Below are 21,241 nucleotides of genomic sequence, written 5' to 3'. Positions count from 1 at the left end.
AGAAAGCTTCTCAAGAAATAATGTACCAAATCCTCCAATTTAATATAACAGTGGTGTATCCATTTATGTCTTATTGTTAGTAGATATGAAAACAAAGTCTAGGCTCAGCACTTTCAGCGAGTGAGTGAGTCAGCAGATTTCGCTCCTTTTGTACTATTGTCCCAGCTTAATTTTTAGGTGTCTCAGGAGGGCAATGTTGGTCGGGTAACCACTTTGGTCCAGACTGGTCCAACAACTACTGTACATACTGTATATACATGGTTCCCAGAGGATAAATCCCACTGACTTTGGTGATCCCCTGACTTTTCCTCTAGCGCCACCATGACGTTGACCTTTCCGCTTTTTATGTCTTCACTTCTATTTAATGGATTGCCATTTGGTTTATTACCAAATGTCTGCTAAACTGGTTTTAATATAGACTGGGTGATGTGAAGAACAACTGAAGACCTTCAGTTCCACCATCAGATGGTCAATCCCTTTCACACGACTCTGCAGATCCGACTCTGCAGATGACTTGCCACATGTCTCCTACGCTCACCACCACATGCAAGAAAAAGATACGTTCTAGAGTAAATCTTTGTAAATCTTTACAATTATTCACCGAAAGAACCATGCAGGCCAGCCTTGTTGCATGATCCATTCTTTCTTTAAAAGTTGCCATTTTCAGTGTGTAACTTGAAGTTTGTTGATGTTTCCCGTAACGAAGGGATTGTGAGAAAGGCAACACACAGAGAGCAGAAGGTGAGGGGAAAAGCCTCTCATCCGTGGCAGGCTTTATCCTGGAAATGTACTTCCATTAATCCAGACTAAATCACGGCAAACTTGGTTTATTTTAGGAAAATAAGCATTTTTAAAGTTGTTTGCTTGTCGTTTTAAGGATAAGAAAAGCATAAATTCAGAACTTATACCAATTGGCATTATGATTTTGTTATTTCGGCATACCTTTTATCTGTTTATTGCAATAACAAATCAAGCAGCAGTCGTACTGTCTACTTCCTGGAGAGGGCAGTGAAATTCACCACGCTTTTTTCCCTCCCGGATGATTAATCCAGACATGACACTGTTTGATTTTCCAATGTAACTGAGACTTTCACAACTGGTTCAGAGCATCACGGTTATTTTGGCCATATTGATGACGGAAAGAAACGTTGGTGCCTTCAGCTCTACACCAGCTTGAGTAACGTGAATAGCGCGAGTAACGTGATTAAACAAAAATGATCCCAATATGATCCCGCAGCAAACTCACGCCATTAAAGCGACAAGAATATTTGCTTGCGGCCAGTGTGAACCTCTTTTCCTTTCCTTGTCTATGCAGCAGTTCCAGACTTTATACTTGATGACATATAATATTTCTGGACTGTCTAACACCATACTAGGATTAACGTATGATTTTTGAAAATGGGCGTAGTTCCCCTTTAAGGGGCGCACTGGTGGCCTATGGGTTTAAGGTTCTGACCACAAATCACCACAAACTTCATTCAACGTCATTTCCCATCTCTCTTTCCCTTCATTTCCTGTCACTTCTTCATCGTCAACTCTTATAAAGAGAGTTGAGTTGAAAAACAAACAAACAAGAATTATAGACTTAGAATTTGAATGCTTTTGAATGAATTTGAATTAAAGATGTTAGTTAGTTAGTTGATAATTGTTTACACCCAAGCAGAAAATGAGGTAATTGTATTTGGCCATCAGAGTAGCATTGTACAGAAGCACTAAGCACTGGCAGCTTAGACTGCCGCTCAAAACAACGGTGCTCCCCTGATTAGCACAATGTATCCATCTAATCAAAGATCAGTAACCAGAGCTAGACTGTGCCAGCAGGGAGAAGGAGATTGGTGGCATTTATGCTGTTGGTAGTGATGTAATGGAGCTTAGGGGGATGGTTGGATTGGTGTGGTTTGGATCTTGTTTCTGTATCGTTATGTTACACTCAGTAGAGCAGTAGATACCCAGGTAAGCACTGAGTAAGATCCCCCTGTCCCTCCACCTCCCACGGCATAAATGATTTAGCACCTGGCACAGTTCCCTGAGCCTGGGTCAGGATGATGTGGAGAAACATATGTGCACACAGGCCTCCACGCAGCAGCAGCACCAACACTAATACTACTGCACACTGGATGAATGAGCTACTAGACAAACCAGGGGAGAGGACAGTAAATGTGATGTCATTATTATTATTATAGAAGCTGGATTTTTGCCAACTGTCAACAATCCAATGTTTACAGGTACACTGATTGTCTCCATGCAAGCAGACACAGGAGGACACGCTATTCTTGTCTAACTTCTCTGGAGAGATTTTTTTTTCACAGTTTGGATCCTCATTTAAATTCTGCATCTGACAGCAGAACAATACAACTTCAGAAATGCAGGTTTGAGTTTTCTTTTGTGTTGTAATTTGTTGCATTTCAAAGTACTCGCTGTAGTTTTTATTTATCCAGTTATCATATCAGGTGCTGTCAAAGAGTTTCAAAGTTGGCACAGAAAGCTTGACAGTTCAGTGTGAATTTATGTTCTTTGAATGGTGTTTTCTAAAGGCATCTAAAGGCTAGAATGATCTGTCCCATTGTAAGTCTTTGGGCTACTGATCATCACCTCAAAAAAAAGTTGTTTTTTCCTAAATACGCTCTTTGGCAGAGAGTTAGATGAGAAGATGGACCACTGTCAGATATGAGAGTAGTATCTTTCTTCTCGTCAAATTTTCCACCAGAAAGTAAATATTCATATTTCCCAAAATGTTGTGAACTATTGCTTTAAGTTGTTTTTTTAAACAGGGCCCTAGTCAGCTTAAGTGGAAATATTACTAACACGAGACAATCAGACAGAATCCTGTTAAACTTTACTGTTACCTGTCGTCGTCCCCGCATCTAAAGCTACCTCTACTTCTCACACAGATGAGGTCACTCTGTCTCAGGCAACACTGACACTCTAGACCAAGATGAGGGACCATCTCTTAATTAAAATACTATTGGTTGTGCTCTGAGGTAACAAGGCAATTCACCTGATCTGACAATGGCTTAGTGGATTCATTACATAATCATTCTTTCCGCTGTGCATTTCATTGGGCCGTCAATTGCTCAATTATATCTACAATTACAACCCAGTGCACTTTGTATTGTATAAAGCTACAAATAACACTTGCAAAATGAGAATGTTGTTTTGAAAATGGTCAAGCTTTCTTTGACTCTTTTTTCTTGTCCTCCTGGAATGAGAACGCCTGTGTAATGTTCAGCCTTTCTAGCACAGTGTCATTAGAAACACTTGTGCATGCTGCAGACAGCTTTCTTTACAAAGAAATACCTGCACAACACCAAAGGAAACCTGAATGGAAATCAACAAACCTTTAGATTTTGTCAGTGCGCAAAATGAAATCATAAAACATTAGCATTATCATCACCCCTGAATTCATTAATCCTCCTCTTGACAGCAGCTTATCTGTTCATGTTATTACTTGTAATACTGTATGGCAGATCCCTAAGTCACGCTGTCCCAGCGTATTGTCTGCTTGTGCCGCCCTGAGAGAAGTTTGTTCCCATGAAGAAAGGGGGTGTCACAGATACCCCACATCAGCACCACTACCATCACATCGCCAGATTGATTCTGACGTCCAAAAAAGGGTTCCTTCAATGATATTGTTCACCTGTCTCATTGGCTTAAAGTGGGTGGATGGGAGGGGGGAGGCTATGGGAAGGGGGTCGGGTGAGGGTTATTGGTGGGGACACGGGGTGAGGGGTATTGTTGAGGAGAGGGGTGAGAGCATTGGGGGTATGGGCTGACAGGTGGAAAAAACACTCTCATCTGACTAGCCTCCTCCATCCTTCCATGGGGCCCTATGTGAGCAAAGTAATGAAGTCCAAATTACAGCACAGGATTGCCAAGAACAAGCCTCTATTGTTCGCCCTCGGGGCACACTAAATGAGTGTCACAGCAAGCAGCGGGGCACAGACCGTTAGTGCACTATTTAGTCTGTCCTGTTGTCTCAAGACGGCCCCATTTCAGAGGTTCTCAGATCAGACAAATACTGCTCCCCTCCTCCCCCCTCCTTCGCCTTCACCCTTCCTCTGTACAGCCAACCCCTCCCCAACTCCTCACCCCAAAATAGGCCAAATCTCCTCTATTGTGTTTCGACTGCCTAGTGTGAAATTCACTGTGACATTAAATGTTTTCTAATGAATAATTACTGAATGGATATGCAGGGGGAATATGTGTAATGGATTGTAGACTGCATTTTAAAGACGTCTTTTTTGTCTCTGCTCCGTGGTATTTACAGGACAAAAACACTTGGCCTTTCTCAGAAGAAATGAGGGCCATAGGAGGAGGATAGAGGCAGGGGAGGAGGGGGGACGGAGGGCTTTGTGTCAATTAGATCCAATGGATTATCTTTTTAATGTTTTTACAGAGAGTTGAGAATCAAAGGACTTCTGCTTCCAAAGGAGGGAGAGAAAAAAATACAAAACCAACAAAAGCTGTGAAAACCTTTGGTCTAGTGTTGGTGCTGAGAATGCAAAACAGATTGGTGGAATTTTTCCCACTATGCCTCTTAAATGTGCCGCTGGTTTGGGCTCCCCAAGTCCATTTGCACAGTGTGTTGTGTTTGGTTGGTGTGTCAGCTCTAGTGAACTACGGGCTGCCAGCCAAGGTCCCTGTGTGCTGTGTCGCGATCATTAGCTTCTGTCTGTTCGTCTGCACAATCACATAGCTTTGCTTCAAAGACACATAGGACCTCTAGACCTCTTATTTCAATAGAACTAACAGGGACCATGTTTGTGCTTTTTTTGGTGCTTTTTTTCAGCTCCGTCCTCCTCCATGGAGCCATTTATACAAACATGCATTCATCTAGCCGCATTTGTCAAAATACATGGCTGAGAATTCTGAATATCATTATTATGCATGTAAAAAGTGAAACACTTGTTATTGTTACCTCAGCAGAGTTTGCTTCCTCTAAAGTTAAGAATAAATAATAAATAGACAAAGTTGTTAATTAGGTGGTGTGAAATACTGAATGTGTAATATGTTTTAGAAATAGAGAAATCCTCCAATCCAATCCAGTTTATGATGCTAAACACCAAGAATTTTGACTTTTGGCTACCTTATGGTTGATACAACTTGTTGCACAGGGTCAGCCGGACATGGAGGGCGCCCTGACTGCCAGGGACCGCGTTGGAATCCAGGATTTTGTCCTCCTGGATGAAACCACAGAGGCAGCCTTCCTCAGTAACCTCAAGAAACGTTTCAGCAAAGATCTCATCTATGTGAGTCTTGGAAAAGACTTTTTGAAAGCCTGTTGTCAAAAAGTACATATGCATCTGAACAACTAATATGATCATTTAACCTCATTCTTTTAGACCTATATTGGCACATTGCTAGTGTCTGTGAATCCCTACAAAGAGCTGGACATCTACAATATGAAACAGATGGATCTCTACATGGGTGTCAACTTTTTTGAGCTTCCACCACACATGTGAGTGTATGATCTGTATGAAAACTAGTAGTAGAGTATTTGTGCATGTGTGTGTCAAGTGTTCTTAGGTTCATCTGTGAAATATTGTGATTGCTCTGCATCCCTACAGCTACGCCTTGGCAGACAACGCCTACCACACCATGCTGACAGAGTTTAACAATCACTTCATCCTCATCTCTGGAGAGAGTGGAGCAGGGAAGACGGAGGCCTCCAAGAAGATTCTGCAGTATTACGCTGTCAGCTGTCCGAGCACCACTCTGCTAAACACCGTCAGGGACAAAATGCTCATGTCTAACCCTGTCCTCGAGGTCTGATTGTTACTTATGTTACATCATTGTAATGAAATACCAAACAGCATGTCATCACATTATTTATTTAATGTGGTTTGGTGTTTCCCTACAGGCTTTCGGCAATGCCAAAACACTGAAAAATTACAACTCAAGTCGGTTTGGGAAGTATATGGACATTCAGTTTGACAGCCAGGTAAGAATCAAGGGACAGATTCACAGAAGGGCTTCCAAGAAATATATAAAAAATTATAATTAAGAAAGATAAAATCAAGAAAAGCTATGAGAAGTCCTTTAGGTATAGTTTTCCTGTTATAAAATCAGCAGTACTCTCATGCAACCTATTGTACTTCCATCCAAAAATTAGGGGGGAAAGTTACCAAGGTGTATTTACACTATGTATGTTAACTTGGGGTGGTTGAAATATGTAAAATAAAACTGACAAGCTAATTTTAATAATAAAGTGTTTTGAATTTAATTGTAAACATGTTTGTAAAAATGTATTAGAAGCCTAAAAAAGGAATGAAAGGACAATTTTTAGAACTCAAGGAATAATTTGTTCATCCAAGCAAATTTAAAATGACAGGAGAAAGTTAAGTCCTTTTATAAGACAAAAAAAAAAAAATAGCTATCAAGAAGATATTTTATCCTAAGAGGATTTTTTAAATCTGTCCACTGGACCATAGGCTATGTTTTTTCTGCAAGTTGTAGAGCTGCTGTCTTTAGGATCATGATGCCCATAGGGGGATGCTGTCGGAGGCCATATCCTGAACTACATGCTGGAGAAGTCGAGGGTTGTACATCAAAATCATGGGGAGAGAAACTTCCATATTTTCTACCAGCTAGTGGAGGGAGGAGAGGAGGACCTACTGCACCAGCTGGGCCTGGAGAGAGACTGCCAGCAATACAATTACCTAACCCAAGTACTGTATATATAACCCAGTGATCCTGTTTTAATAAAATCGATTTATAAGACAATAGCAGATTTACAATCTGTTGCTATGTTTACTGTTTCTGACAGGGAGAGTGTGCCATTGTGTCTTCCATTAATGACAGAAATGACTGGAAAACGGTCAAAAACGCACTTCAAATCATCAACATTGATGAGATTAACACTAATGTAAGTTGGATGCTGATTTAAACCACTCACTCTTCTCTACTAGTTTTGCATTGCCTTACAAAGTTTCATTCTGTGCAGCACTTGTTTGGGACCGTTGCAAGCGTTCTCCACTTGGGGAATGTTCAGTTTGACTCCGACAGTAAAGGCCATGCCCTCCTGAACAGCAACAATTCAGAGCTGCGCTGGGTCTCAAATGTAAGAAAATAGAAAACAAAAGTCTTTAGATATCCAGGATTATTACGAAAAGTCAAAGAATAAACTCCCTTAATGTTATTTTTTTCTTACAGTTACTAGGAGTTGATGCTCACCGTCTCCAAGAGGGACTCACATACAGGAAGATTGAAGCCCAAAAAGATCAGGTGCACCATGTTAAATTGTTCTTTAGTTTTATTTATGATAAAGGTTGTGTTTCTATTTAAACTTCCCCTGTAGTGTTTGAAATGTAGCTATGATTTTGTCTTACTATAAAGGTCCTCAGCCCATTCACAATCGATCATGCCATCTATGCCAGGGATGCCCTGGCCAAAGCCATCTATGGACAGACCTTCACCTGGCTGGTCAACAGGATCAACGAGTCCATAGAGAACAAGGTGAGGAGAAAGGTGTGTGAAAAATTCCAGGCAGTGAGGATGAGTATGTACAGACTTAATATTGTTTTCCCAGGACTCTTCAAGGAAGACTGTAATAGGACTTTTGGACATATATGGATTTGAAGTTTTCTATGTTAACAGGTAGGCAAAAAATTCCTTCCTATTCTAACATCGTGGCACTGCTTTGATTATGTTTGACACCCTCATGAAGGCTGTTGTAAAGTTTTTCTTAACCAACAGCAGCTGAAATTTGCATGGAACACTTCACGAAGCGCATTGGGAAAACTGCAAATTCATGAGTGATTCTGTGGTGATGATTTTTTTTTTATATATATTTTATTTTAACTTTTTTAAACTTTTACAAAAAATAGAAAAAACCTGATGGGTATACAGCATCTGACATTATTACATGAAGTAAATTAAGTAATAAAAGAAAGACAGAGGCTATATGAGAATATATACACTAACCAAAGTAGTCCAGTGCTTCCTGTCTCATGATACCGTCAGGAGTATAAATAGAAGTGGTGATGATTTCTTACTGAGCCTGACCTGTTTGTCACAACCCATTTCCTCAGTTTTGAGCAGTTCTGTATAAACTACTGCAACGAGAAGCTGCAGCAGCTTTTTATCCAGTTGACACTCAAGGCTGAGCAGGAGGAATATCAAGCAGAAGATATTGAGGTAAACCTGGGATGGATAACGAATCATTGACTATTGATTTCACTACACTGTTTACACTGACTGGTGTTGAATGGATTTCTATTCACAGTCTGTTTTTATGATTCCCCCCCAGTGGGAGCCAGTCCAATTCTTCAACAACAAGATCATCTGTGACCTGGTTGAGGAGAAACACAGAGGGATCATATCAATATTGGTGTGTATTTACTGGAGTAGAACAGTATGTTGAATGGACAATAGTGAAGCTGACGTATTTTCATGTGTTGATGATAATCCTGCAGGATGAGGAGTGTCTCAGGCCTGGAGATGTCACAGACCTCACCTTCCTGGAGAGACTGGAAGAAAAGATGGGAAATCATCCTCACTTTGTCACGTTAGTTAAAACCTTTAACCTTAACATTGCACACACACCTACAGATTGTTTCACAATTAGGGAGGTTAACATGGAGTTGCACATTTGGTTATTAACTAGGGGTGGGAAAAATAATCGATTCTTAGATGCATCGCGATTCTCTCTAGAACGATTCGATGCTCGATTCTGATAAGATAAGATATAAGATAAGATAATTATAAAACAGAGTGACTGAAAGAGGATGGGATGGAATTTTTAATTTTTTTATTTAACCTTTATTTATTCAGGGGAGGTTCACTGAGAGGCAGGAACGCCCTGATCACATTCACACAGTTGCACACATTCATACCTGGAAGCTGCCCAGGTATGAATGTCCACAGTCTGATCTACTGGCCACTGAGCAGCTCCACTGGAGCGGTTGGGGTTAAGGGCCTTACTCAAGGGCACCTCAGTGGTGGTAATGAGGGATTGAACTGATCCCGGTCACAAGCTCTCTTCTCTAACCTCTAGGCCACCACTGCCCCCAAAAATGGACAACAACTTAGAGTTTAGGCAAGAGTGCAGAAAAAAAACCCACAAAAATATCCAAAAGAAAAAAAAAATGTTTGTATATATACACATAATCTAATAAGACATACATAAAATAAATAGGCAAAACACATATAGGGTGTTCATCTACTTTATCACATTACATCTGACCACCTCAAGTTTCATGTTCTAAGAAGCCAATGATCCACCTTTAAACATGACTGAGCCTCTGACATGGAAGATTACTGGGAGAGAAGGTGACTTTCACAAGCACGTTTAAGGCTGAAGCATGGAATGACTACAAAATAAAAAAACCTCAGTAGACAAAACATTTCATTAAAACTTGTGTGTGACAAATATTGTATATGTCAAAATCTAAGCTTTGACTAGCTGCTTTGTCTAGGAAGGGATTAGCAAACTCTGAGTAGCAAACTCAGATTTATATGTATATTTAAAAAAAAATCACGCATGGACATATACATAAAAAAGTTGTTGCATCGAGATGCATCGATAATCGGTTTAGAATCGAATCGTTGGCCTCTGAATCGGAATCGAATCGTGAGGTGCCCACCCCTATTATTAACCATTTGTTTTAATTAAATAGGATATCCAGCTAAACGATATTGTGTAATTCAAAGCTTCTCCTCAAAAATAAAGTCTAACCCCATTCTATTCATCAAACGTTTTGCTCACCGGTGTCTCGTGAGTGAGCCGACAGTGTCGCTCCGATAGAGACGGAGGATTAGGATAGGGCTGTAAAGCCTCTTCATGTCTCTGTCTCTCTCCACCTCTTTCACTGCAGGCACAAACTGGCTGACAAAATGACACGCAAGACTCTGGAGAGGGGAGATTTCCGTCTCTTGCATTATGCCGGGGAGGTCACCTACTGCGTTGTGGGTAAAAGAAACCACAATGTCAGACCCTGTTACTCAAACATCTAAACCTTTTTTTTTTTTTTTTTTCAACTGACAGCTTTTTGCTTTTGTGTGACAATCTAGGTTTCGTGGACAAAAACAATGACCTGTTATATAAAAGCATTAAAGATGTAAGTCTGCAAATTAACATTTTATATTGGAGGAAACTCTTTCAATTAATACCTCATTAATTAATTAATCAATATCAGTAGTGTGGATCTATAGTAAAGTTTCCAAACTTGGTTTCTAATATTTTTTCTTGATAGCCTTGCCATCAGTGCACACTTTTTCACAGCAGATATTTTTTTTTACTGCAAACTGAAACTGTACAGGTGGATCACATCACATTAATGAGGGCTCTGTTCCAGCAGTTATTACAATGCAACAATTAACAGTGACAAGTGTGAAAAAAGTCTATTCAACTTTAGTTTCCACTGCTGTAAATGATTACTATACAAGTTGGTGTGTTATAATCTATGTGTGTTATCCCACCTTCTCATAGCTGATTTGTCAGTCTAAAAATGCTATTGTCCGAGAGTGCTTCTCCACAATGGATCCAGACAGCAGGCGAAGACCAGAAACAGTGAGTTCTGACCATGTTGGACATTCCACATCCTTCAACTGTATCACTAATGAAGCCGATGTTGTATATTATCAGCGGTATGCTGTGACTCAGTTAAAAGCCATGTATAAGCATTCATTTTCTGGCCATTATCTAGAGTGGTACGTATATAGTTTTTTTTTCACACTTAAATTTACAAGCACCCAAAATATTTTCTATTGATGCAACATTTTGACCTACAAGATATATACATACAGACAATAATGTCAGCTCCATCTACAACTAGGAAATCCCATAATACAAACTTGCACCCATTATAACATTAACAATGTACTATTCACATATATAACACATAATGTACTAAAGAAAGGACTGTAGCCCATACAGGACATATGAGATACATTTTTAACTAGAAAAAACATGCACAATGTAGATTATAAATGAGAAGAAACAAATCAGTAAGTGGTCTAGATAGAGTGAACACTGAGACAAAGGCAAGTAATTTTTGCTCTGTCAATAGCAGTCTGACATCAATAAGCCATATGTATGTGACAGATGAACTGTTGGGGATTACGACCGTCATGTTGTGTCTGTAGGTGGTGACCCAGTTTAAGAGCAGCCTGCTGAAGCTGACAGAGATCCTCATGGCTAAAGAGGCCTGGTACATACGCTGTCTAAAATCCAATGAGTCCAAGCAGCCAGGTACTTGAATTAATAGAAGATACACAAAGGTATTTTCTTAACAGGATGGAGATTTGATTTGATTCTCGCCTCTCTCACGCAAACACAGGTCAATTTGACGAAGCTCTGATCAGGCACCAGGTGAAATACCTGGGCCTGATGGAGCACCTCAGAGTCAGACGAGCTGGTTTTGCGTACAGACGCAAATATGAGGTATTCTTAAAGAGGTATGAAGGACCTTACACTTGATTTTTTTTTATTAAACCCCTCAGTTTAAGTAGTTATTCTCCAGTGCATTTAAAACATGCTGAGTGGGTTGTTTGCTGCATCTTGCAGATATAAACCCCTGTGCCCAGCCACCTGGCCTCACTGGAGAGGAGTGCCTGCTGATGGAGTAGAAGTGCTGGTTCAACATTTGGGCTACCTGCCACATGAGTACAAAATGGGACGGTGAGGACAGTACTACCTAAATACAACTGAGCGTATGCACTCCAAGGAGTAGTCAAAAAACATTTGTATTGTTTCCTTTGTTATAGTACCAAAATATTCATCCGTCATCCAAGGACACTTTTTGCCACGGAGGATGCTTTTGAGAAATGTAAACATGAACTGGGTGAGTGCAAATCTAGTGTGATTCATTCTTAGTCATTACTTGTAGTTGCACAGTGATTTAATGTAATGCTCTGAATTTGCAGCGACGAAGCTCCAAGCCAAATACAAAGGATACAAAGCAAAGGGAGAATTCAAAAAACAGAAAGAAGCTGGTAAATGCCACAATGCATGATTTTTTTTTGTTATGTGAGTTAAAGGAAATTACACACCTTCTATTATATTGTTTATATCCTCAGCCACTAAGATTGAAACCTGCTGGAGAGGAGCGCAGGCTAGAAAGGAGAGAGATAAGAGAGCCTGGGCTGTAAAAGTCATCAAGAAGTAAGAAAAAAGATGGAATATCATTAAACAGCTCCTCTCAAGCTTACGGTCACATGTTCACTGATTTTACAATCATTTTTAGATTCATCAAAGGTTACATGACCAGAGGGCAAGCAAAAAGCACAGATAACTCGGAGTACCTGGCCTTTGTGAGACAAAATTACTTGAACAGGCTCAAAGGCAACCTGCCAAAGACAGTTTTGGATAAAACCACCTGGCAAACTCCACCAGCTGTGCTGACAGAGGTACAATGATTAACCAACTTCTTTGCAAAACCGATTACATTCAAGCTTTTATTTAGACTTAGTGCATGTTTTTGTTCTTGTCAGACATCAGAGATACTGCGTAAGCTTTACTACCGTCTTATGGTGCGGAAGTATGTGAGAGGAATCACGCCCCAGAAAAAAGCTCAGGTAACACATTAAAATACATCATATAATACTTCATCATCATATTATCTCTGTTGCAGTGATCAGCTTTGTATTTGTTGTCCCTTCAGTTTCAACTGAAGGTTCTTACCAGCTCTATCTTCAAGGCCAAGAAGGATAGTTATCCACAGAGTGTCGCTCAGCCTTTTGTGGACACCAGAATCAGTAAGTATCAGATACATTCACATAATGCCCTTTTTCTTTTCAACATTTTCACATCATGTAACATCTCCAGGTGAACAAGACATAAACATGAGGGTTCTCCAGATGATACGCAATGAGCAAATTAAGGTAATAAAATGTCATTATGCACCCAGAGGAAATACAAACTCACATCAAACCCCCCTCACTGTGTTGTATTCTGTGTTGCTGTAGTACAGTGTCCCGGTGATTAAATATGATAGGAATGGTTTTAAACCAAGACCACGACAGCTCATCCTCACCAAGACAGCTGCCTATGTGATAGAGGAAGCCAAGATCAAACAGAGAGTGCTGTATACCTCTCTTAAAGGTCAGGACAATGTGATAATATAGATAGTATTTCACCATTAGATGATGTTTTCGTGTTGGGCTAAAAGTGTCTGCAATTTTACTCATTGCAGGGATTTCGGTCAGTAACTTGACTGATGGCATGATTGTATTCCACATAACATGTGAGGACCGTAAACAGAAGGTATGTGAATATATAACATGCAAGAGATATTTTGGCTCGTTGGAATTGCCTCTTTTTCACCTGGGCCATAAACATGGCACTGGGAAAGCTGTTTAATGTAAATTGAAATGATCAGATATGGCGAAACAAATGAAAACTTTAGAAAGGTTTTAATGTTCTATTTCAAGTACAAATTACCAGAGATATAAAGAGAGAACTTCCTTCAGTGTTAAAGCAGCTTCACTCAACTGATTATTGTTGAAAGGAAGAAAAAAAAAAAAAAAAAAAGCTAAGTAAATTGTTGAATCATACAGCTCATTTACACAGAAGATTTTCAGGAAGAAGCTTCTTAAATCCACATACAAAATATAATTTTGTAATGTGTTCCATACATTGATTGTGTATTATTTTATGATTGTTTCAGGGGGACCTTGTAATGCAGTGTGACCACTTGTTTGAGTTTTTGACCAAACTCGCTGTCATTGCTAACAAACAGAATGCAATTAAAGTGGTTCAGGGCAGGTAAGTCTGTGTTTAAGAAACAGTCAAAGAGGTTGGATGTGATATGTGCTTCGATCTAAAACTCTTGTGTATCGATTCTCAGCATTAAGATTGAAATCCAGGCAGGTAAAGAGAGTGCAGTGGACTTCAGCACTGGACAGGAACCTATGGTTTACAAGGCCAAGAACGGACATCTCATGGTGGTGAGATGAGTGTTATGACGAAGAGTGTGCCTCCTGGTGTGTTACATGATGCTCTGCTCTAAAATGAATCTGCAGACAAAGGGATACAACATGAATCAAGCTGTTTGTCACTGCAGGTTGCCACTCGGGCTCGGACACGGTAACGTGTGTGGGGTTGAGAAGACACACAAGAAGCCCCTGCATATTTCATCAGGAGACCCCTAAGGGGAGATCAACATGTATACAGGAAACACACCTAACAAGAAGAGAAACCCAGGATGAGCTTGCTTTGTTGTACAGCAACACGTTTCTCATGTATGCATATTAGTCAATGATGAATTTTACTTTTCCACCAAAGAATATTAACCTCTCATGAGAGGCTAAGGTTTTAACATCATTCTGTTTGAGGATTTGCCTCTGCTGTTTTGAGCACTAAAGTTCAAAGCAAAGCCTGAAATTACACTGCAAATCTACAAAACTATTTTAATGTACAGAACACATTACTCATAAACTGCTTAAAAGAATGTGCAATTCTGATTATTAAAATGAAGCCATATGTATGATCATTTTGTATGTTCACTGATAATGGGAATATGCAAATTGAAAACAGAAGAAAAGAATGTTTGTAGAAATTTATTTGTGATAAAGTATGTATAAATATAAAACATACATATATGTTCACTTCTGTACAACAGGCCTACAAGTACTGTGATTGTTAGACATATTTCAACTAAAACCTATTGTGTGCAGACAGTACATTCTCTGATTAATGCGGCGATGGACAGGTCTAATTTCTCTCTGTGTTAAAAGCTTGTAGACAGGATTCCCTTCCTGCCAGGGACATCTCCGGTTACAGTCAGTCATTCACTTCAGCTTCAGCATCCATCATTCAATCACCCCAGTACATTTAACACCTCATGCCACTTCTCAAGTTCCCTCCACTGAAAATAATGATCATTTAGTGGAGTGAAGGGAAAAATGCATAAATGCTAAAACTAAATATGGCAAAAGCACTACAGTGACATTTTGTATCCACCTGTGATATCTTAACTGTATCAAAACCTAATAAAATTAAAAAAAGGTTTAATTGCCATTATCTGCAGACTACATAATAGCCTTGGTAACATCTTCTAAGAGTAAAATAGTGCCACCATGTGGCCCCACTGTGTGAAACACCTGGGTAATCCACTGATGACCTTACAGTGGACCCGTCAGAACCATAGTAAGGAGAAGCAAAAATATTAACCATTTATCTTTAGCTGCTTACATGACATAATTCTAGTTCTCCTGGATGCATTGTGACAATGCTCTTAATACTCTTTGTTTTCACACACTCAGGTAAAACTGTGGTCAACTGCAGTGCTGAATGCAAACACCCATGTCTATGGGCTTCTGCACACTAGCAGTCATAGTAATAGAAGGTTATAATGACTAACAAACGGAGAACAAAACACTACAGCCTGTCCACAGACCACACAACAAAGATGACACACAAACAAACACAAAATCACGTCACCACTACACACTGTTGTATGACACTCATCTCATAGTACTCTCCTGGAGGAAAAGCTGGTAAAATAAGAGTGGGGAGAGAGACAGAGAGGCGCTGGGTGATGTAAGGCACAAGCGTGGTGCAAAGACTGTCCAGGGTCAGAGACGCAGGCTGACGGGTCGAAAGAGAAAGGTCACTGGTGGTGGTGTGTGCGGTCATCAGGTCGTTTGATATGAATCCTACGAACTCGCTCAATTCGATCTCTCTCCTCGTCCTCATCCAGATGATGAGATCGTCCCGCAGCGCCGCCTGTGGCCTCCAGCAGGGCATTGTCTGGACCCCTCCCGTCGTGGGACTCGTACAGGAGGATGTTGAGGGTCTCCTCATAGATTCGTGCCTCAGGGAACTCCACCTAGCAGAGAAGAAGAGTGTTGCACAAGAGATTAAAGAGATATTTAAACAACATACTGTAGCTCTATGCTTAAAACAGAGCAAAGAACTCTTCAGAGTGGGCATATTACAAATGCACATTTACCTTCGTCTGCTTCTTTTCTGTGGCATAAACAATGGAGGTGCAGCATACTTCGGCAATTTTGCGCCCCTGGCCATAAAATGACCAACAACAGATCTCATCCCCAATCACATCTTTGATAAACAGTACCCGACCGTTGAACCGCAATGACAGCTTGTCAAACAGTTCAATATTTTTCAGCATGTTGTCATCAGAATTGCTGGGGAAAAAATATCAAGATAGTAATTTATTAAGACAACATTTATGATTTCACTGCATTATGTTCCTTCTTTATTTGGACATGCTAGCGTCTGATATCAGTAGAAGAGGGACTCACCTGGTGTATGAATACTTGTTGTTGCTTCGGTTATACAGCAGTTTGACAGTAGGCTGTGAAGAGACAAAAGTTTGTATTTTGAAAGAAAAATCTAAACGACAATTTCTCTTTCTTGATATTGAACATTAGAAGTACAGCACATTATAAACAACAACATAACCTACCTTATTCGAGGTTGCAATAAGCTTCTGCTCTTCCTTAGATGATGTCATCAGAGGCACTTTACAAAGGGGTTCATACGATTCTTTGTTCTGGAGGAAAAAATAATTCAATTATTTTTTATTTAAAAAAGTTACACCTGCAAAACTGGAAGATTCGGTATATGATAAGAGGAAGGATGCCACCTGGTGGTACCGGGTAGCTAAGAGGATGAAGGATATGAAACCCCCACCCCAACTATAACTAAAGATCGTTGTTTTTTTTAGACTTTTTAAGTAGATTGGTTTCAAATTACTTTCATCCAGATTTGTTTGTCCCTCATAGTAGTTGAAAAATGAATACAACAAAAAGTACGACATTTTCACCTGTAGTTTTGTACATTTGATTTTCTTACCCATGAATACATTTTAACATTAAAAATAAACAGATAAATGCCTCACGGATATTAAATCCTGGATGCAAGCTAACTTCCTCAAACTCAACAGTAAGAAATCTGAAATCCTTGTCATCGGCCTCAAATCACTCAACAAATCCTGCCATAATTTCTCCCTCTGCATTAATGGCGCCACTGTTCCTGCTTCCACACACATCCATAACCTTAAGGTCATCTTTGATCAAACCCTTTTCTTTTAAATGCCACGTTAACTATATTCCATAAACTGCCTTCTTCCATCTCAAAAACATTGCCCTTCTTCGCCCCTCCCTCTCCTTCTCAGCTGCTGAAATGCTCATCCTCACCTTCATCACTTTATGACTGGATTACTGCAACAGGATTCTGTACGGCACATTCACCAAAATCCTCAACAAGCTAAAATACATCCAAAACTCAGCTGCCCGTCTGCTCACCCATTCCCTACCAGAGATCACATCTCCCCAGTCCTTGAAACCTCCACTGGCTCCCCATTCAACAAAGAATCCAGTTAAACAGTCTGATCACCTACAAAGCCCTCCACAACCTCACCCCCTCCTACCCCACTGACCTCCTGCACAGACATGCTGCTACCCACAACCCCAGATCCACTCCCCTCCTTCAAAACCAGCCCATTTAATTTTCTCATCTATGATTTTTGTTATTATTTCTCATTGATGTAGTTGTATTGTTGTATTTTGTACAGTTTTACTGCTTTGACTGTTCCTGTCTTTGTTTTATGTAAAGTGCCTCCTCATGCATTATTATTCATTTTAGAATATTTTTAAGAAAACAAACAAAAAAACGTTACTAGACAAAATTGGTCTGATATAAAGTGCAGTACACGGAAATTAAACCTTTAATATTAATGATTTAATCCAAATTTAAATAATCCAATTTTTTTTATGGGGAATGCTAAGGAATTTCAGAAACCATTCCAAAGAAATATGACTTGGTAATGGTTCTGTGTAGTTCATTTAACAACAATTCTGACGGTTGATGAAGTACAAATATATTGCCCTGCCTAACTGACAGCCCTCTGTGCTGATGGTACCTGCAAGGCAGCTGTGCATTCATCAGCTAGGCCTTGGACAAGGTAATACTTGGCCTCAGCGAGCAGTTCCTCTGTTTCTCGTCGGCTGTCTGGGAGTGGCACTGCTCCGTCTCTAAGGTAGTTAAGGATTGTTCCAAAATGTTTCCCACAGCGATCAATCAAGATCCAACCTACAGATATGAAACGGTGAAACATTAGTTAGTATTGGATCACGGCCAGCACAACACCTGCACATAATTTAAACATTTTCACAAACAGCTCACCTTCACTGTCTGTGAGGACCTCCATCCTGCCACTGAACATGGCTTTGAGCATTGTGTCCTGTTTGGTTAGTGTTTGCATTGTAGTGTAGTACAGTGCCCCGCCCACATTTAACTTCACATATTTAGAGCTGGGGCTGGAGCCCTTGAAGGATGTAGTCCGGGTTGTAGCTGCCGGCAGTGCCGAGCTCACCACACTCTCTCCTGACATCTCTTCCTGGGACAGAACAAGGTAAAAACATAGAGTGACACCTCAATCAAGGCTAGTGTGTCACTGGATTAACTTGGTTTAAGTTAGTGAGTGGAAACAGTTAGAATATTAACACACAGGTCCATGTAAATGTAGATAGCTCTTTTTTTAAAGTATAAGGCTGGTGTTATTCTATATCTTTTGACCAAATCCAGCAATGCGTTAGTCCATCTCTCAATATTTTCTGAGTTCCCTAACCCATCTGTGGCACTCAGCCCCAAGCCCATTTGTTGTAACTAAAGATGCAATTATTTCATATCAGGCCACAAATATAGTTTTATCATCATTTTAAAGGGGTGATTGAATGCAAAACCGATTTTACCTTGTCATAGTTGAATAATGACAGTTTAGTGGGTAACTAGGACATACATAGAGTCTCAAAATCCCATTGACACCTCTATCCTCTGCAAATCTCACAATTTGAACCTGCCTCTGAAAACGGGCAAATCTCAACGAGCCACCGAGTTGACGTCAACTCGGTGGCTCCTCCTCATTTGGCTCTAGTCTCTATCTTTGTCACGCCCAAACATTTACATAGGACACTAACTGATCTGAGGTCAGTTACTCTTCTAAATCTAGGTCGCGCAAATCTCAGACATTTTTTACATTGTTCTCCTGCATTACTAAATTCACTTCGGAGACTTTTTATGTGAAAAATCAACTATGTAGAGGTCAAATATGGGCCGTTTTACGAAAATTGATGGCTAATTGCAAATTTTGTCCGACTGTGTGTCGCAGTTCAGCAGGAGCTCAGCAGGAGCTCAGCAGGCTACGTGACAGCGGCCGGTGCGGCCTTGCCGCCCGGCGTGTCCTCGCCGCCCGGCGTGTCCTCGCCGCCCGGCGTGTCCTACCTCATAGACCCCGGCTCGCTGTGAGCTAGCTGGATCTCCGTCACGAAGGGAAGCCCGCGGCGCTCCATGCCCGCGCAAAGTCACCGGTTCTGGGTTACTGGACTATAAAATGCTAAGGCCCTGATGGAGCTCCAGGGTCTGCAGCTAGCCGCGATTCATAGGACTGAAGGGACAGTAGCAGCTAACGAAATCCCTAATGTTCACAAAAATGCATTAAATTGAAATCGGACACCATAGTTAGCTTTATAAGACATTGGGGTACATGTTGTATAAGTGAAGTGACGAAATTCAAACTGTAAATATACGAAAGTTATGCCGAAATTGTAGCAACGATCTTTCCCCATAGGATTAAATGGGACACATAGCTTGCAGCTCCGGAGCTCCGCGGAGCCCCGAGCCCCGGTCGTCCAGTAACCGAGAAACGGTGACTTTCACTGGGTATGGAGGTTGCCGCTTTCTCGTCAGACTGTGTGGAGCTCCTAAAGTTACTAAATTTGCAATTAGCCATCAATTTTCGTAAAACGGCCCATATTTGAGCTTTATACAGTTGATTTCTCGCTTAAAAAAGTCTCAGAAGTGAATTTATTAACGAAATAGCCCGACAAACAACGCATAACTTTGCAGTGTCTGAAATATGAGACCTGCTGTCTCGTCTCCAATGTGTTTCTATGGGGTTTGCTCAAACCAATCAGCGCGCAGCTCATCTAAATATTCATGAGCATACCATATTTGGAAGAAAAGCTCTTGTTCCAAATAGAGCCATATTCACAGGGTAGTTAAGGGCCTAATAAAATAGCATTCGGGCAATTTTCAGCCCAACCAATGTTACATACCCTATTAGGAGACCTTAAGGAACAGTGTAAAATACCCTATATAATCACTCAATCACCCCTTTAAAACAGGCGCAAGTATGTGGGATTGACTCGGAATAAATTCGTCCATGTTCATTGTGATGAAGGAACATGTTTTATCTATATGTTTTTAATTGTTTTTAGGAGGCAACAACAGAGGGTTATGGCTCAGAGGAAAAATCTATATCAGGCTTTTGCAATGCAGTTGGTAATCAATTCATTGTTGGTAGTGTTTTGAAATGTGTTGACAATAAGAAAAAAAATGTATAGCATATCACCATTTCAATCTTTTAACCTGCAAAATGACTGCAATAAATGTAGCTAGTGACTCATGTAACGTTGTTTCATTTCTGGCGCTGGACTCTGATACTTTTTCAAGACTTTTCCGATAGCGAAAATAAACCACTAAAAGTCATAAAGGCTGAAGCAATTGTCTATTTAATATAATGGGTTTTAGTGGCAAAATTGTATGTCCAATAAGCTATAATAAAACGTGCATTCGCAATATGTCAATGGAAAACATAAAAAACACTCTCCATGTCCTGGGGTCTTTCATACTATTAGTAGCTACAATTTTAGGAGACATTTCTCTTTTCATTATGTTCATTATGGCTGCCATATTAAAGCTTAACGTTAAACAGGACAGGGACAAGTCAAAGACAGCACTACAGACTCTTACTATGCGGCTGCTATCCTTTTTCAAAACGCTAATAATACGCGTTATTACGTTTGTACAACTGTCCACGGCTTATTTTCTCGTTGTAGGGTAAAACACTGATCCGTGCTATCACTCAATCCAGTAAGTAGTAATTTGATTTTAGCCAGCACCGCTATAATGTTAGCTTGCTAGTTAGCTCAATTAAAGTTACCTAACGTTATATTGTAAAAAATAGCAAAAGATAACGTTACACATATTATGACACTGCCTTTTAAAACATCTTTCTTTATATAACGTTTGTAGCGTGTTTGTAATTGGCCTTTGATCAAACATAAGTATATTTACCATAGAACCCGCAGCAGACTTTATAATTGTAGCTTGCTAACGTCAGTCAGCTAACACCCACTTCCTTCCGGTCCAACGCTGCGCAGTTATAAACACGACGTCAACGTTCCTCTTCTCTGTTTAAAGGGACCGTTAACATTATTTTGTTAAACGTTACAAAGTGTTGTACAATATGAGGTAAATGAAAAGTAACAATAA

The 21,241-nt window shown here is 40.2% G+C and overlaps 2 protein-coding genes across 2 annotated transcripts; one reads left to right on the top strand and one right to left on the bottom strand.

Moving 5' to 3' along the window:
• Window positions 1-5,126: 5,126 nt before the first annotated feature.
• myo1ha (myosin IHa) lies at window positions 5,127-14,411 on the top strand. The gene is made up of 31 exons (XM_031308695.2): window positions 5,127-5,249; window positions 5,343-5,458; window positions 5,568-5,766; window positions 5,861-5,941; window positions 6,489-6,668; window positions 6,767-6,865; window positions 6,944-7,060; window positions 7,153-7,224; window positions 7,336-7,455; window positions 7,529-7,596; window positions 8,031-8,136; window positions 8,249-8,329; window positions 8,415-8,506; window positions 9,816-9,910; window positions 10,012-10,058; window positions 10,430-10,510; window positions 11,086-11,191; window positions 11,280-11,397; window positions 11,507-11,620; window positions 11,707-11,783; window positions 11,866-11,934; window positions 12,019-12,103; window positions 12,186-12,348; window positions 12,433-12,516; window positions 12,603-12,696; window positions 12,767-12,822; window positions 12,907-13,042; window positions 13,134-13,204; window positions 13,608-13,705; window positions 13,788-13,887; window positions 14,004-14,411. Exons 1-31 carry the CDS (start codon window positions 5,127-5,129, stop codon window positions 14,028-14,030), a joined length of 3,075 nt encoding a protein of 1,024 aa, XP_031164555.1. The 3' UTR covers window positions 14,031-14,411.
• Window positions 14,412-14,483: 72 nt separating this feature from the next.
• kctd10 (potassium channel tetramerization domain containing 10) lies at window positions 14,484-21,172 on the bottom strand. Its single transcript, XM_031308697.2, has 7 exons — window positions 21,044-21,172; window positions 18,092-18,305; window positions 17,829-17,998; window positions 16,371-16,457; window positions 16,207-16,259; window positions 15,894-16,089; window positions 14,484-15,770 (listed from the first exon to the last, which is right to left on the bottom strand). Exons 1-7 carry the CDS (start codon window positions 21,044-21,046, stop codon window positions 15,552-15,554), a joined length of 942 nt encoding a protein of 313 aa, XP_031164557.1. The 5' UTR covers window positions 21,047-21,172; the 3' UTR covers window positions 14,484-15,551.
• Window positions 21,173-21,241: the final 69 nt, after the last annotated feature.

The sequence above is a fragment of the Sander lucioperca genome, chromosome 2 (assembly GCF_008315115.2).
Source record: "Sander lucioperca isolate FBNREF2018 chromosome 2, SLUC_FBN_1.2, whole genome shotgun sequence".
Classification (NCBI taxonomy): domain Eukaryota; kingdom Metazoa; phylum Chordata; class Actinopteri; order Perciformes; family Percidae; genus Sander; species Sander lucioperca.
This window is presented reverse-complemented; position numbering and strand designations above follow the sequence as displayed.